General features: G+C 37.8%; 1 protein-coding gene across 2 annotated transcripts in view; it reads right to left on the bottom strand.

The window, feature by feature from the left end:
• Positions 1-18,391, bottom strand: part of NR6A1 (nuclear receptor subfamily 6 group A member 1) — a 204,422-nt gene that overhangs the window by 157,881 nt on the left and 28,150 nt on the right. For both annotated transcript variants that reach the window (XM_032635714.1, XM_032635715.1), the window contains exon 2: positions 17,094-17,135. In XM_032635714.1, coding sequence (XP_032491605.1) covers positions 17,094-17,135 — 42 coding nt within the window. The remainder of the gene's footprint in view (positions 1-17,093; positions 17,136-18,391) is intronic.

Below are 18,391 nucleotides of genomic sequence, written 5' to 3'. Positions count from 1 at the left end.
AAAATTATCATGACTATTAGGAAAGGGTGCCTAAGGTATTTTAATTTTAAGTTTTTGTCTAACAAAACCTCTCACAAAGAGAAAGAGAGACAGAGAGAAACAAAGGGACAGAGACTAGATTTCACAATTAAGATTATCTTGATGAAAATGATGTTTAGGGGCTTCCCTGGTGGCGCGGTGGTTGGGAGTCCGCCTGCCGATGCAGGGGACGCGGGTTCGTGCCCCGGTCCGGGAGGATCCCGCATGCCGCGGAGCGGCTGGGCCCGTGGGCCATGGCTGCTGGGCCTGCGCGTCCGGAGCCTGTGCTCCGCAACGGGAGAGGCCACAACAGTGAGAGGCCCGCATACCGCAAAAAATAAATAAATAAATAAATAAATAAATAAATAAATAAATAAATAAATAAATAAATAAATAGATGAAAATGATGTTTAGGGCCTGGCTTTTATTGCATCTTAGTTATGTTGAAAAATTCCTGGACAGCTGAGATGCTAAATAATGCACACACCAAAAAACGTCAACAAAAATCCCAGCACAAAATCATTAAAGGATTTTACTTTCTTCTTCATTACCCTTCAACATAAGGAAAAACAATTCCTAGAAGAATCATTTGTTGTTAGACTCACGTAACAAATAATTCTGTCAATAAGACTGATCACATGAGTAGTAATTCTATCAACAGTATTGGAGCCATTATCATAAACATCTGCGCATACATAGTGAAGACACACATTCACACACAATGGTGAGATTTTGCTTTAAGTCACAGAAGACATATATTTTTTCTATTTCACACCTAGCTCCAAAGGCCCATTGCACTGAGCCTTCTTCTAGCTAGCCTGTGGCTGTTTTCTACCTTCTCCTCCTCCTTCCCAACCTTTTAGCCCCATGATTCTCAAGGTATGAATTTAAAGGATCCTCATGGTATATTAATCCAACTTTCATCCATCTTATGAGTGCCTGATGTTCAGTTCATTTCTACTTATGAATAAAGGCTATAAGTAACTTGTTAATGGACTGTCAATAAAATTTGGTGTTTATAAACTAAAAGTAACAAGAGACTCTTTAGCATTCTACTAATAAGCCTGGCTGCCACAAAATGGATGGCAATGGTGCAAAGATCCTACTGCAAACACACACAGAAAATCAACTGGAAATCTTGCAGTTCTCTGAACTCCATTATCATTGTTGAGGGAATTAGTGGTAGTTTTCAATTACTGTTATTCTTGCTTTTTAATCTTCATTATGGCTCATTCAGCATCATTTTCAAATTAGTTTGATACATGCTGTGTATGACAGTACACCAACAGTATCCTTATTTTAAAATTTTCTAGTACTGTAATTAGACTTTGACATGTATATGCCATGTTTCAAATATGAACCATACCTCAATTGCTAATGCACATTTATCATCCTCCCTCCAAATTTATTTGCACGTCATAGACCATTGTCAATGAATTTTCAACTGGAAAGCAGGAAAAGGAAGGTTAAGTAGATAATGGGGTCCTGCCTAAGTGAGCTGTGTTTCTAACCTACGTAAGTCATTGAGGTCAAAAAAGTTGGCATCCATTGCCATAATCAAGCAAGCTGCAACAGGCTGCCAGGTCACTCTGCTTCCAGCCTAGTTGTCCTCCCAAATCTTTTCTCTTCTTAACTACTTCAGGGAGCATTAGAAACTCACCCCACCCATCATCTTTTAATTTTCACAGCCTGAGAATTCTACTCATGGCTTCTTGGAATCTTACATCCCCTTAAACGACCTTCTTCCTTCACTACTACCTTAAACAAATCCTCATTCAGGAAAATTTCTGTTCTCTCAATTTCCATTTTTATAAGGGAAACCCACACCTTCGACTATAACATTCATAAAAACTCTTCTTCACGCCCAAGGAAAGAAGTCTCAGACCCAAGGAACAACAGGGAGCTATTAATGCCTCTTCTTGCAGTCTCCCTGGAAGTAGATTGTCAGCTCTTGGATATAAAAGCACATCCTTCTTGCCCCGACTCCCCAAAATCAGATCTCTTTGCATTAACGGTCAGCTCTATCATCTTTCCCCTCCATTCCCCAATATTCAAAAAAAAAAAAAAAAAAAAAAAAAAAGCAACTGGATAGCCACTGAATAAGCCAAGATTTTGAAGTTTGAGAGGCAATGGAAGGAAGGCAGCAGAATGGATTCCCACATAATATTAATTAGAGTTTCCAAACATGCTCTTAGAATGAGCTAAAGGCTCACTCCATCTCTCATATCTTGAGGGCTAGCAGTATTACTTTTCAGAAAATCTTGGTTTTCTGTTGCGTTTAATTATGAGTTTTACAAGCATTGTTTTCGGTTTTTCGGTCTGATTCCTTGCTCTTGGCTCTTCAGTTAGGGCCTGTTGCCACCTAGTGGACTAAGTGGGAATGAATGCCAATACATCATCACAGCTTCTCACCACTGTGCTCTCAGAAGAGACCACTAGATGGAGACTTCAAATTTGAAGCAGAAGGAGAGTGCCTAAACCTATCTAGAAAACCAGATAGTTGGTATAAGACTACACAAAAAACTAATAAAAACTCACACAAATAAAAGCGAACGTGTGACACTGAGGTTAAGGATATAGGCTTTGACTCTTTTGAACAAAATCACAAAATTCTACAATAAATATTACCAAGTTGAATTACCAAGACTCCACGTTCCCAATGCAGAGGGCCCAGTTTCGATCCCTGGGCAGGGAACTAAATCCCACATGCATGCTGCAACTAAGAGTTCACATGCCGCAACTAAGGAGCCCACCTGCCACACCTAAGACCCAGTGCAACCAAATAAATAAATAAATAAATATTTTTAAAAATCTACAGTTTTTGAAACATACATAACTTAAAACAAAACAAAAACAACAATGTGGCATAAAGACAGACATATAGACAAAAGAAACAGAACAGCAAGCCCTGAAATAAGCCCTCACCTATATGGTCAATGACTGTCAACAAGGTTGCCCAGACTATTCAATGAGGAAAGGACCATATTTTCAACAAAAAGTGATGGCAAAAGTGAATATCCACATGCAAAAGGATGCATGTGAATGTCATCTTATACCATACTATACAAAAAATAACTCAAAATAGATCAAAGACCTAAATATAAGACATAAAACTTTTAGAGGAAAACAAAGGGGGAAAAGCTTCCTGGCATTGGATTTGACAATGATTTCTTGGCTATGACACCAAAGGCACAGACAACAAAAGAAAAAATAAGTAAACTGTACTACATCAAAATTTAAAACATCTGTATATGAAAGGACACAACAGTGAAAAGGCAATCATAAATTGGGAGAAAATATTTGCAAATCATATATCTGATAAGGGGTAATATCCATAATATATAAAGAAATCTTAGAACTAAAAAAACAAAATAACAACAAAAAAAAACCTGATTAAAAGATGGACAAAAGACTTAAATAGGTACTTCTCCAAAGATGATATACAAATGGCCAATAAGTACATGAAAATATGTTCAACAGCATTAATCATTAGGAAAATACAAATCAAAACCACAATGAGATACTATTGGGTGTGTGTGATACTATCAAAAACACAGAAAACAGGAGGACGCAGAAAAATCAGAACCCCTGTACACTGCTGCATGGGACTGTAAAATGATACAGCCGCTGTGGAAAACAGTATGGTGGTTCCTCAAAAAATTAAAAATAGAATTACCATATGATCCAGCAATTCCAGTTCTGGCTATATACCCAAAAGAACTGAAAATAGGGACTTGAAAAACTATTTGTACACTCAATATTCATAGCAGCATTATTCACAACGTTCACAATAGCTAAAAGCTATAAGCAACCCAAGTATCCATCAACAGATGTATGGATAGACAAAATGTGGTATATAACAAACAATGGAATATTAGTCTGTCTCAAAAAGGAAGGAAATTCTGACACGCTACAACATGGATCAACCTTGAAAACAGTATGCTAAGTGAAAGAAGTCAGCCACAAAGGGACAAATACAGCATGACTCCACTTACATGAGATACCTAGATTAGCCACATTCATAGAGACAGAAAGTAGAATGGTGGATGCCGGAGTCTGGAGAATGGGGAAATACTGTTAATGGTTACAGGTTCATTTTTGCAAGATAGGAAGAGTTCTATGGATGGATGGTGGTGATGGTTTCATAACAATACTAGTGTGGTACTTAACGGCACTAAACCGTACACTTAAAAAATGGTTAAGATAATAAATGTTTTGGTCTATATATTTCACCACAATTTTTTAAAATAAATAATAAGAAAAAAACTATAGCTAACATCATACACTTGATAGTGAAATACTGAACTCTTTCCCTCTAAGATCAAAAACAAGAATGTCATCCTCGGGCTTCCCTGGGCGCAGTGGCTAAGAATCCGCCTGCCAATGCAGGGGACATGGGTTTGAGCCCTGGTCCGGGAAGATCCCACATGCTGCAGAGCAACTAAGCCCGTGCACCGCAACTACTGAGCCTGCACTCTAGAGCCCGTGAGCCACAACTACTGAGCCCACATGCCACAACTACTGAGGCCCGCGTGCCTAGAGCCCGTGCTCCACAACAAGAGAAGACACCGCAATGAGAAGCCTGCACACCGCAACAAAGAGTAGCCCCTGCTCGCCACAACTAGAGAAAGACCGCGCACAGCAACAAAGACCCAACACAGCCAAAATTAAATAAATTTTTAAAAACTTATAAATAATAAATTTTAAAAATTAAAAATAAAAAGAATGTCATCCTTAACATTTTTATCTACTGTTGGACTGCAAATCTTAGCCAATGCCATAAGGTAAGAAAACTAAAAGTCATAAACATTAAAAAGGAAGAAGTGAAATTGTCTTTATTCATAGCGGTACACATAAAAAGTCCCAAAGAATTTATTTTTAAAAGTTACTAGAACTAGTAAACAAATGTAACAATGTCGTATAATACAATCACAATATACAAAAATCAACAGCATTTCTATATACTAGCAACAAACAATTGGAAAATAAAATTTTAAAATAATACCATTTACTACAGCATTAAAAAAACATACTACTTAAGGATAAATTTAAAGAAAGCTGCACAAGATCTCAACACTAATCTTTCAAAAACATCACTGAGAAAAAATAAAGTTCTAAATAAGTGGGAAAATATACTGCATTCATAGATTAGAAGACTCAATTCTAAAATGACAACTCTACCCAAATTGATAAAATCAATGAAATCCAATCAAATCCCAGCAGGCTTTCACTTAAAAAAAATTTTTTGGATGAGCTGATTCTAAAATGTAAAACGAAATTAAAACAAAACCAAACAAAACCCTAGAATAGCCAAAACAGCTCAAACAACTTTGAAAAGGAAGAATGGAGTTGGAGAACTAACACCATCCGATTTCAAGATTTACTATACAACTATAGTATTCAAAACATTGTGGTATTAGTGAACACATAAGTAGGTTAATGGAAGAAAACAGAGTCTACAAGTAGATCATACATATAAAGATCAAATTATTTTTCAGCAAGTGCATCAAAAATTTAATGAGGAAAGTCTTGTCAACAAATAGTGCTGAAACAAATAAATATTCATATAAAAAGACTCTGATTCCTATCTTACACCATACAAAAAAAATTAACTTGAATAAAGCTAAACCATAAAGTTTCTAGTAGAAAACATAAAATAATACCTTTGCGACCTCAGGTTAGGCCAAGATTTCTTAGGGAGGATACAGAAAGAATTAATCATAAAAGAAAAAATTAATAAATAGAACCTCATAAAAATGTAAAACTTCTGTTAATCAAAAATCATGTCAATAAAGTAGAAGAGAAAGCACAGATTGGGAGAAAATACTCACAACATACATATATGATGAAGGACTTGTATCATAATAAAAAATACCCACAACTCAATAATAGGACAAAGAACACAATTTTTTTTAATTATCAAAAGACTGAATAGACACTTCTAAAAGACAAAATATGAATGGCCAATAAGGGTATGAAAAGATAATCAATATAAATAGTCATCAGGGAAATGCAAATTAAAACCACATCGGTCCCATTACCTGCTCACTAGAATAACTAAAATTTAAAAGTTGACAACACCAAACGCTTACAAGGATGTCGAACTATTAAAAATCATAGTACTGGAATTGTAAAATGTACCATTTGGAAAACTGGCAATTTCATAAAAAGTTTAACATACATCTACCATCTGACCCAACAATTCCTAGATACGTTTAGAGAAATTAAAATATATCCACAAAAACCTTGTACAAGAATTTTCATAGCTGCTTTATCATAATAGTACAAAACTAGAAATAGCCCGGGTATCAACAGATGAATAGATCAACTATGATACAGTCAATTGAATACTACTCATATTAAAAGAAATGAATTACTAACACCTGCAACAACATGGATGAGTCTCAAACATTATGCTGAAAAACACTAGACACAATAAAGCACCTGTTGTATGATTCCATCTATAAGACATGTCAGAACAAACTAATCTATCATGACAGAAATCCGAAGTTATTGCTTCTTGGGGCAGAATAGTGGGATCAACTGAGAAAAAGCATAAGGAAATTTTCTGAAGGGATGGCAGTGTTCTGTATCTTGATGAAACATGAATTACAAGGGTACATGCATTTGTGAAAACTGCTTGAACGTTACACTTAATATCTATGTGTTTCACTGTACATAAATCATACCACTTTTTTTTTTTTTTTTTTTTTTGCAGTACGCGGGCCTCTCACTGTCGCGGCCTCTCTCGCTGCAGAGCACAGGCTCCGGACGCGCAGGCTCAGTGGCCATGGCTCACGGGTCCAGCCGCTCGGCGGCATGTTGGATCTTCCAGGACCGGGGCATGAACCTGTGTCCCCTGCATCGGCAGGCGGACTCTCAACCACTGCGCCACCAGGGAAGCCCGATACCACTATTTTAAAAAGATAAAAAGTACACTGGCTTTGGAATCACACAGGCTTCAGCTCTGCCACTTAACAGCTCTGCGACCTTAGCCAAGTGTTAAACTGTCAGTTTCCTTATCTGTAAAATGGGGAGAGCAAGAGTTGAGAACAACTTCACAGAGTTGAAAGAATAAAGGAGACAATGTTTTAAAACCATTAGCATACAGTAAATGCTCATTAAATATTAGCCCAAAAAGTTAGAAACCCTTCATCATATATTTCAGCAACGAAGAAACATGCAGTAACAGAGCAGCTAAATACTTGGCAATTCACATATACTATCTAACTTATTTTTAAAAACAACCCCTAATAGAGATTATTGCTGTTTTATGGATGAAGAAACTGACCTTCACAGGTTGCCTATGGTCACTTAGCAAGGACTGGCAAAAGCCAAGATGCAAACTCTCATGTTCTTTCTACTGCACCACACCGTGTCCATTAGGGTCACTTTCGGCAACATGACCTGCAACTGCCAGGACGGCACAATTCATACGAGAAGCTTACTTAAGGCTCCCTACATTCTTGATGGCAGGGTAAAAAGGAGGCCAATTCTGATAGCTTGATTAGTGAATGGAGGCAGGGCTGCAAGCAGAAGCCTGAAAATGCTGCTCTAAGCTTTTATCCTCTTTTTTGGCTTCAAGATGGTTCCTGATACTTGAGGATACAGGTTCCTATTCCTTAGAGCAATTTCAAGGTAAGAGAATTGTGAATGTAAAATCTATCATCTAAATGGGAAGCTGTAGCCTGGGTGACTCGATCTGACAGAATAGCTTGGAAGCTTGGCAGCTGAAATGAGAGCCACAGATTTTAAAAAAAATATATATCTCATTTCTTAATACAAGAGCCTTGTTAAAAAAAAATTAAGGGGTAAAACCTGGTGGTCCAGTAGTTAGGACACTGCACCTCCACTGCCGGGGGCCCAGGTTCAGTCCGTGGTCAGGGAACTAAGATCCCACAAGCTGCAGTGTGGCCAATAAATTAATTTATAAAAATTAAAACAGAAATAGTGAGTTACTCTGTGATACCACCTGCCCAAAGATATCACTGTTAACTGTTCAGTGTATCTTCTTCCAGACTAAAATTTACCTTCTCCTAAATGATTCTATAGTATTCCATTACATGGATAACTACAAACCATTTTAGTCCCCTATTAAACTTTTGAGCTGTTCCTTTTTTGCTATTATAAATGCTGAAAAGAGTATCTGAGAATATACATTTTGCACACCTTTCATTTCTTATAGGATAAATACCCAGATGTACTAACTGCTAAATCTGCAAATTTAAATTTAAAAAATTTTAATTTTAAACTGCTAAATCTGCAAGAATAAACCTGAACATTCTTAGTGTTGACAGATATTGTTAGCTTATACTCACAGACTTCCCATTTTCCCACACCTTCATCTGCACTGTTAATTATCATTTTTTAATGTAGGATCTGCAAACTCAAATGCCTAGAGAAGACTGGAAGGAAACATAAATGGATGAAGGAGGCCATGTGGGTTTGTGACAAACCTGAGTGTGCATGCTCATTTAAAGAGGGCAGCCACACATATATACAATGGAATATTACTCAGCCATAAAAAGAAACGAAATTGAGCTATTTGTAAGGAGGTGGACAGACCTAGAGTCTGTCATACAGAGTGAAGTAAGTCAGAAAGAGAAAGACAAATACCGTATGCTAACACATATATATGGAATTTAAGAAAAAAATGTCATGAAGAACCTAGGGGTAAGACAGGAATAAAGACACAGACCTACTGGAGAACGGACTTGAGGATACGGGGAGGGGGAAGGGTGAGCTGTGACAGGGCGAGAGAGAGGCATGGACATATATACACTAACAAACGTAAGGTAGACGGCTAGTGGGAAGCAGCCGCATGGCACAGGGATAACGATTCAGTGCTTTGTGACCGCTGGGAAGGGTGGGAGGGAGGGAGACACAAGAGGGAAGAGATATGGGAACATATGTATATGTAGAACTGATTCACTTTGTTATAAAGCAGAAACTAACACCATTGTAAAGCAATTATACCCCAATAAAGATGTTTAAAAAAATAAAAATAAAGAGGGCAGCCACTACTCTGTTCCAGCCAACAGATGCCATGTATCAACAGAAATCCAGGCCCAGTGCTGGACCACCCAATTTATCAAGAAGGCCAGAAATGGAAAATTTTATGAAACTCTTGCAGGTTTTAAATGTTGACAACTAACATGCTTTTATTTAAACATCCAGTTAGTCAAACAAAACACATCTATAAGCCAGACTACATTTAGCACATGGAATTCTGTGCTACGGTGAAAATGATACAACACTATTTTCACTGTGAATCTTATTATTCATGCAGTTTATCTTTTCCTATGCTTACCAACAGAGGATATATCTATTCAATTTTGGTTCATACTGTCAGCACCCTTCAAAGAAAGATGCTTATCTTTTCTTTCAGATTCAAATCTACAACAACAAATACTGGACCAACAAAAAAAAGATATGTAACTTCAGATACAGAAGCTAAGAGTCTTAACTGACCTGTATGCCCAGAAAAGGCTTATGAAGACTCACTTGGGACTGAATTACTATACTCTCCTCAACATACTTAAAGAACCCCAAGATTTTGAGAGAAAACACCAATTTGTAAAACTATGTATAACTCTGAAGAGGGTGGCTTTAATAATCCAGGGTTTCCCTCCACTACCTAATACATTTGCCTAACACAGCAAATTTTCTTCTTGGTGAGACATCAGAAAAGGAACAGAATTCCCACACATCTCCCTTTGTTATCATATGCTGAATTTAAACAACCACTTTCAGCTTTTTTAAAAAAATGAAATAAAGCACAAGTTTATAGGAATCCTTCTCTGCTCTCAAAATATTACTGCAATACTGCTCCCACAGAAATAATTTCAGCAACCTATCTAATTTCAGAGTTTCTTCTCATTCCTTCTTAGTCATCCATTACATATCTCCAGACCCAGATGTTCAAGCATTCCCTGAACCCACCATAGATAATGGCAGAGATCCATGACTATCCAAGGATCCAACAAGAGCCTTTGAATGCAACTATCTTTTCATCAATTGTAAACAAGTCCTAAACTCTTGGCTCCATAGGGAGTCTCTATCAAGTCAGTATAAACTCTGAAATAGGGGCAAAGGTCAAGGGGATGAAGCTCAGCCTAAACTCTGGATCTCATCCCACCCCCACCCTGTTCAAAAGAATTCTTATCAGAAAGGGACTCCCCAGCAAAAGGCCACATTCAGGCGATGTGATCTTGCAGTGGTCTAGCAGATTCAGCTGAAGCTTTGGAAGCAAGGCTCTTGGAACTGTTATGAATGTGAAATACCAATATCACAAACAGAATGTTGTGAAGGAAAGGTGACATAAAGGGGAAAACCAAGGGAACTTATCTTATCTTCATTTGTTTCAGGAAAGAACCTGTTTGATAATACATAGTGGAATAATCCTGAACCTCAGAAGAAATCTCTTTGGGAACCTATTCCACAGTGAATTACTCTACTTTACATCCAAAATAACTCTAATATATGCAAAAGAGCCCAAATGACACTTAGAAAATAGTCTTCCTTCTGTACATAAAAGGCCCCATTATGTATGTTATAAATCCTTATACTGCCTTAAACTCTTCCATTAGCATCTGAGACTTGCCACAGTCAAGAGAGCTAGAAACAGGATAGAAGATTCATTAAAACAGCAGCTCTGAAGTCCCAGATGTTTCTCCACTGTGTACTCTGGGGTGAGTCATTTAACCTCTCCAGGCCTTAGCAGTCTCATCTGTTAGGATAGGAACAGTATCTTTTCAAACAGGCTTTATGAGTGCTTAATGAAAAATGCACATGAAGCATTTAATGTGTAATAAATATTAGCCATTATTATTATTACTAACTACTATTATGTAGTAAAAGCCACATATCATCAAATTTTGTGTCTGTCGTTCCTGACTAAACCAGAGTCCCTTGAGGGCAGGAACTGAGTCTTAGGCTTGGCACACACATCAAAGGGAAAAAGAGAAATGGGGAGGGAAGGAAACAGCGGACTAGGTATTGCAAAGTCAAACTTAAATTTAGATATTTTATACGCTATAACCAACCCTTCTCACTCCCACTGAATATGTTCAAAGTACCTAGCACATAAGGAATACTCAATAAATGTTAATTTTCTTTGATCTCTAACACTCAACCTTAAGTTCATTATCTGCAGACCACACTTGGGTTTATATAAACTGTTTTCTGAGATTAAAAATTGTGACATATAGGGCTTCCCTGGTGGCGCAGTGGTTGAGAGTCCACCTGCCAATGCAGGGGACGTGGGTTCGTGCCCCGGTCCGGGAAGATCCTACATGCTGCGGAGCGGCTGGGCCCGTGAGCCACGGCCGCTGAGCCTGCGCATCCGGAGCCTGTGCTCCGCAATGGGAGAGGCCACAACAGTGAGAGGCCCACGTACCAAAAAAAAAAAAAAAAATTGTGACATATAGTTTGACAACTAGGAATAGACCCATATGACATGGTACAGAATGTTGGAATTTTGGAATGAACCTATGGGTAACTCTAGCTGAGATGTACATTTCTCTTTTATAGCTTGAAGGATCCACAAAAAGTCTCCTTGGGATCCTAAAACACTTGACAGATGAATGCAAAGCCAGAGCAAACTAGTGATGTTAGGCTGTCTTATTCTGAAGCTGTTTTTTAAATTGCCTGTTCATCCCACATCACTCATGGATCTCTGCCTGGTGGGCATCTATCAGTATGGCAACAGAGGGCAAAGATTAATTTAACTTTCAAGTCTTCTAAAATGCTCATTTATCCAGCTCTTTGCTCAGTAGGGGAAAATATATACATATGTGTATATATATATATATATATATATATATATATATATATATATATATATAAAAGTCTGAGTCAGCAAGAATCCCAAGTATGCAGTCTTTTAAAAATGGTAGGGACTTCCCTGGTGGCACAGTAGTTGAGAATCCGCCTGCCAATTCCGGGGAAATGGGTTCAAGCCCTGGTCCAGGAAGATCCCACATGCCGAAAAGCAACTAAGCCTGTGTGCCACAACTACCGAGTCTGCACTCTAGAGCCTGTGAGCCACAACTACTGAAGCCCGTGAGCCATAACTACTGAAGCCCGTGCAGCTAGAGCCCATGCTCTGCAACAAGAGAAGCCACTGCAATGAGAAGCCCGTGCACTGCAACGAAGAGTAGCCCCTACCCGCTGCAGCTAGAGAAAGCCCACACGCAGCAACAAAGACCCAATGCAGCCAAAAAAAATAATTAATTTTAAAAAAGTACCATAGGATTTATAAATAAATTAAATTAAATGGTAATGGCACATCTTTAATCACACAAATTTCTTCCTCAGCATGCTCTCTCTAAGACCTTGCTACTGACCAAAGAGAAAGTGCATAATCTGAGTATTTATTTTAAATAAGCAGAGGGTTAACTCCTTTAGTTTCCTAAGAGGTTAAATAAATGGGTTGGCAGATGGTCGTTTTGGTTACCTGCTGCTGGTTGGGCGAAGGGGCCCAAAACACCCTAACAGTCAACCAGATGGTAAGAACAGTCTTGGCCAGCAGTACGTGAGCTCCACTCCTTTGAGGGAACTATTTACTTGAAGCAGTAACTTACACCTGCTAACATCTGGAATGATTTATCTTTGTATCATTAGGCAACAGAGGATAGTTTAATTGAATAAAGTGGTTACAACAGTCGTTAGGTACAGAAAGACTGAGAATTTCAACATTATGCTACATAGGCTAGAATAGCATACACTTAATACTGTTTACCATTTGCCAAGCATTATTCCAAATGCATATATTACTTCCTTTAATCTCCACAATAGCCTTGTGAAGTAGAAGTACTTTTTTATTGTCCCCATTTAACAGATGAGAATACTAAGGCACAGAGAGGTTAAATAACTTAGCCAAGATTACAGAGCTAGTAAATACTGAAGCCAAGTTGAACTCAAGCAATCTTGAGCCAGAGTCCATGCTCTTAATTCAGAAGAGTTTTGGCTTATATAAGAAGCTAAAGGGCTCACTTGAAATGCAGACAAAAAATTTATATAAAACTATGTTCACGGGCTTCCCTGGTTGGCGCAGGGTTGAGGGTCCGCCTGTTGATGCAGGGGACACGGGTTCGTGCCCCGATCCGGGAAGATCCCACATGCCGCGGAGCGGCTGGGCCCGTGAGCCATGGCCGCTGAGTCTGCACGTCCGGAGCCTGTGCTCTGCAACGGGAGAGGCCACAGCAGTCAGAGGCCCGCGTATCGCAAAAAAAAAAAAAAAAAAACTATGTTCACTGTGGCACTATTTATAATGTAGCAAAAACTGCAAACAACCTAAATGCCCAACAATAGGTAAATGGTTAAATAAACCATGGTAAACATATTCACTTACAATGAAATATTATCTTGCCATTAAAAATATTTATGAAAACTGTTTCATGACTTGGGACAGTGTTCCCAATGTAATGTTGAGTGGGGGAGCAATAAACAGCATACAAATTGTATATATGATTTCTAACCACGTAAAAAATAAGCTCAGACACAAACTGGAAGGACATACTCTCAAATAAGAAACAATGGTTATTTCCAGGTGGTGGGGTTAGGGGTGTTTATAGTTTTCTTTTAGTGTTTTCCACAATGAACACGCATTATCCTACCATCAGTTTAAACAAAGGCAATTTTTTTCTTTTAATCAAGCTGCACGAAAATCCTCAAGCAGTTGGTATAAACAGCTAAAAAGCTTCTAATCTGTCTAAACTTCAAGTAGTTACTTTCCTTGGCATAATACCCTTTAAACACGAAACAACATAGTCAGTACATACCAAAAAGAATGCTCATCTTCAAATTTGGAAACTGAATTAAAATATGAGTATTTTCAATTTCGGTCAGTGTTTATTCTCTAATTATTTGTAGGATTATTTTACAAGAAGAGAAATGGATTAAACTATTTAGAGGCAAGAACCCAGGAATGGTTTTGCTGAAATAGAGTAAGGGACAAAAGTCTGACTAGGGAGGAAGAACAGCTGTTGCTAATCCAACTATTTACCCTTTGACCCTCTATCTGGCCAATAACTGAACAGTATCAATTGTTTTCCTGTATTATGTGCTGTTTACAAGCCCTGAGAGGCATGAAAGGAATTAATAATTTAGCCTAGATAGCCGACAGCCTTTATTGGGGAGCCCCTTGTCTGTGGGACAGAAATCAGAGCAAGTAACTGTCCTGAAGTCATAGGTCCCTTTACTGTTCTTGTTTTATAGCCTAATTGGTCCCCAAACATAAATCAATTATTTCTCCTGTTTTAAGAAACAATGACTTCTATTCTCTAACTTCCCTTACATCAAGTCAGTCCTTGTTCTCTTGAGTTTTACAACTACACGGTAAGCACGATGGCTGAGGAAAAAACTTGGGGAGCAGGGCAGACTGGGGTTATTTGGAAACAGAAGCACAGAAAGGTTATGCTGTTTTGAACTTCTCTTGACCTCTGACTGCCCTTCCCTTATGTTAATAGGCAGGGTACAGAGATGCTTCTTGTAGAAATGAACTTAGCCTGAACCTGTGCTGTAACATTGGACTCCAGGAAGCCCAGGAATCATAGGAAGGCAGCCAGAGCATGCTACCCATATGGTCTATCACAAAAAATGTAGGGGAAAAAAAAAGGCTATACAAATTTTACAAAGTCAGTCTTTCCTCATCCAGTTCCAACATGTTGCCCCAAATTTGGTGTCTACAACCACTGCCAAGCAAAATTGGAAATCAGCAACAATGGTATTTCCTGGTCCAAAATAAGCAAGTATGAGTAGGCCTTCCTTATCAGGAATTTGGGGGGTAAGGGAGACATTGGAGCCTCTAAGTTCCAAAGATGCATCACAAAGAAAACCCTATTATTCTCCATCTAATGTGCAGAAGTTGTGAAATATTAACATAGATGTTATTCCTTCCCAATCAGAAGCCATGGAATTTGTAGTATCAACAACCATAACCAACTTAACACAACACATGTGTACAGCCCATTTCAATCTTGAGGTGTGCTATGACTTGGTAGGACTGAGCATGCTCAATTGAACCCCAAGATTGACTCAGCACAGATGATAAACTTTTGTTTCTTCCCATTCATTATTATAATGTCAGATCTTTATGTATTTCTTCAAAGAGAAAGACCAAAAATACTAACTTCACAAAAATAACATGGGGACTATTGAAAATATTGGCCACATAAGCTAAGTAGGACTTTTAAAAGAAAAATGATTTTTTTAGGTAATTCCCATTCTATACTGATATATAAAATTATCATTCAGTATCTGTTCATTCTCATGGAATGGAGAGGTATATAAAGCACAATATCTAGCTAGAGAGTCTATGCAGAAATGTTAAATGAGTTAGAATTACTTGGCCCAGAAAGAACAATAATCCAAAAATAATCTTCATAAGAATATCAAGTGCCTTTCCTAGAAGATGGGCATGAGTATTTTCAATTGCTACTAAATGCAGAAAAAAAGAATAAATTTGGATACTATGTGCTAAATTAGAGGTTTAAAAAAGTGTATTTTGAAATAATTCCAGACAAGGAAATATTTTCCAATAGACTATTAATAAATTAGGGCAGGACATAGATTTATTTATTTGTGTATCCCTGGAGCCTAGAACTGGGCCTGTTGCAGAGAACATTCAATGTTAAACTGAGTTCTCAATTATCTGGCTTGTTTTATGTGTAGTTCTATCTGAAAGATCACAGGGCATGTCAATATCCTTCCTAGTGTTCAAAAATGCTTCTATGAGAAGACCATGACTCGAGAATTTACCTTTTCCTCCTAAATGACGGCTATTCATTAAGAGAAAGACAGTGAAAATAGTGTGTTCACTCACAGGTAATGGGATGTTAGGTAGGAAGGTGGGGTAAACTGAGCCTATATTACCTACAAAGCGGATTCTGAACTTTATGACTTGTAGAAAGACAAATCTATTTCCCTGGTGTTTGATAAGCATTATGAGACTTATTTTATCTTGTAATTAATAAGTTAGTTGAACAAACATGAATGTTTATACTATTAAGGTGTGTGAGGATAATATGAGAATGTCCACAGCTGATATTAGTCAGGATGGTGAGAAGGTGAACTTTATCGCTTACCTCAACAGCAGAATGGTGACCAATAACCAGCCCCATGACCCTAACAAGTACAAGAACTAGAAAAAATAACTCTAAATCATCTCATGGAGTCTCAATCTAAAGTATCATTCGACCTTTTGGTATTATAGCAAAATAAGGTATGTATACACTGAATATTCTCCATATCCTGGAATGGTGTATGCTACATTATGAGAGCACTATAAACACATATGATTATCTATGATCAAGACTTATATAGTCCTGAAAAGCATCATTTAATTAGACTTTGAAATGGTCATTCTCATAACTTAAACTTAAGAATATAGTTGAAGATGCTTTAGAAATTAAACTGTGGTATGAAGGTTATCAACCATAAATATCTAAACCTTTACATAATCCTTCTTTGAAATAAATTATATCAAAATTATGTCAACATTTTAAAAAGTGGTTGTGGGTATATGGTTGTATGTGTGCATAAATGAAAGCACAATTTTTGTTGGTGGTGGTTTCATGGACGATGGAGAACAAGAAACTAGTATTAAACAGAAATTTTCAGCAAAGAATTTTCTATTAAATGGCTAGACTCTGGCCACCAAATAACATGAGGAGAAGAAGAAGAAAACATAACTAGAAAAGAGAGAATGCCCTCCCCATAATCATAAATTAAAGTGAAATAAAATCTGTAAATAGGGCTTCCCTGGTGGTGCAGTGGTTGAGAGTCAGCCTGCCGATGCGGGGGACACGGGTTCGTGCCCCGGTCTGGGAGGATCCCACGTGCCGCGGAGCGGCTGCGCCCGTGAGCCATAGCCGCTGGGCCTGCGCGTCCGGAGCCTGTGCTCCGCAACGGGAGAGGCCACAACAGTGAGAAGCCCGCGTACCGCAAAAAAAAAAAAAAAAAAAAAAAAATCTGTCAATAGGTTTATAAATGTCATCTTAAGTTATACATTTCAAAGTACACACACATACACTTTTCTTACACATGAACACTGGGGAACATTCAGAACTTACTAGTGCTTGGGTCAAGCTCTGCCAGTTCGTCCTGACAAAAACCTAAAGAGAAAACAACAGGAAAAAAAGATTACAATTCATGAATTACTCCAAGGTGCCTCCAAATATGAAAAATCAAGTATCATATAGCGGGGAAAAAAAATCCAGACTCAGATGTCAAATCTGGATTTGAATCCTAGCTCTATAACATTTAGCTACTCTACATCCTTCTTTGAGCCTCCATTTCATCATCTTTATATAAAAAAATGGAGATAGTAACAGCACTTATCATGGATAGTAATGAGGATTAAGTGAGACACTGATATAAAATGCTTATTTAGCACAGTCCCTGGCACAGAGGAGCTCAATAAACAACAGCACAAGTAATTATGAGTAAGCATGCCAAAGTTAGCTATAAAAAGTTCATAATAAAATTAAAGTGTACTTAAAAAAAAAAAAAAAAAAAAAAAAAATTACAGTGTACTTAATACTCGTCATGTTCTACTATGTTATCAATGAATTCTTTTCCAAAAGAAAGCAAAATATACAAAATATGAACTTATAAAATATCCAACAGGATAATTTTACTTAAAATTTTCACAGTTGCTTAAGAATTTTACCTATACACACAAATGGGAGCAATTCTTCCATTAATAAATATGCTATTCAAGTTGGAATAAATACCTCTCAAAGCACATTTCAGGCCCAAAAAATCTGAGCTACATCTTTCTGATTGGTGTGTAACTATCACACTGAAGAGAAAAATCAAGCACAGTGAGTGGCAAACACCCAGTAGGTGTTCTATATACACAGGTGATGAAAGTTCTATTTTCCTGGAATGACTGCTTACTCTCTCCAGTTTGCCTTCTACTCATTCTCAGAAAAGCTTTTTCTTGCCTCCCTTATCCTTGTCTCATACACAAGGTCAAAGCCCCGTTATAATTATCTATAATGTTTTGTGCACTCATCAGCAAGGAATTATTGGCTCAATGTCTCATGCCACTATTAGACTGTTCCACTAACAGTGTTCCAGCACCCCAGGGGAAGGGACCTGGCCTGTCTTGTTCACAGCTGTAACCCCATTATGTCTCACAAGCCTAGTACAAAGCAGATGTTCAATAAATATCAACTGTAGTATCTCAATGGTAAATTCAAAAACAATGGAGCAAAACTAGGACTAGAGGAATATAAGAACATTTTCTGTCATCAGAGCCAGGCAATCAGAAGCCAAAAGAGCAACTGAGCGTCATGGGGAGAAGGATTCAAACAGCAAGTAGACTGTTTAAACACCACTTTTAAAGTCCTTGCAATCCTGGGCA

Source organism: Phocoena sinus, chromosome 6 (genome assembly GCF_008692025.1).
Source record: "Phocoena sinus isolate mPhoSin1 chromosome 6, mPhoSin1.pri, whole genome shotgun sequence".
NCBI lineage: Eukaryota > Metazoa > Chordata > Mammalia > Artiodactyla > Phocoenidae > Phocoena > Phocoena sinus.
Note: the sequence above shows the minus strand (reverse complement) of the source record. Positions and strands in the feature narration are given on the sequence as shown.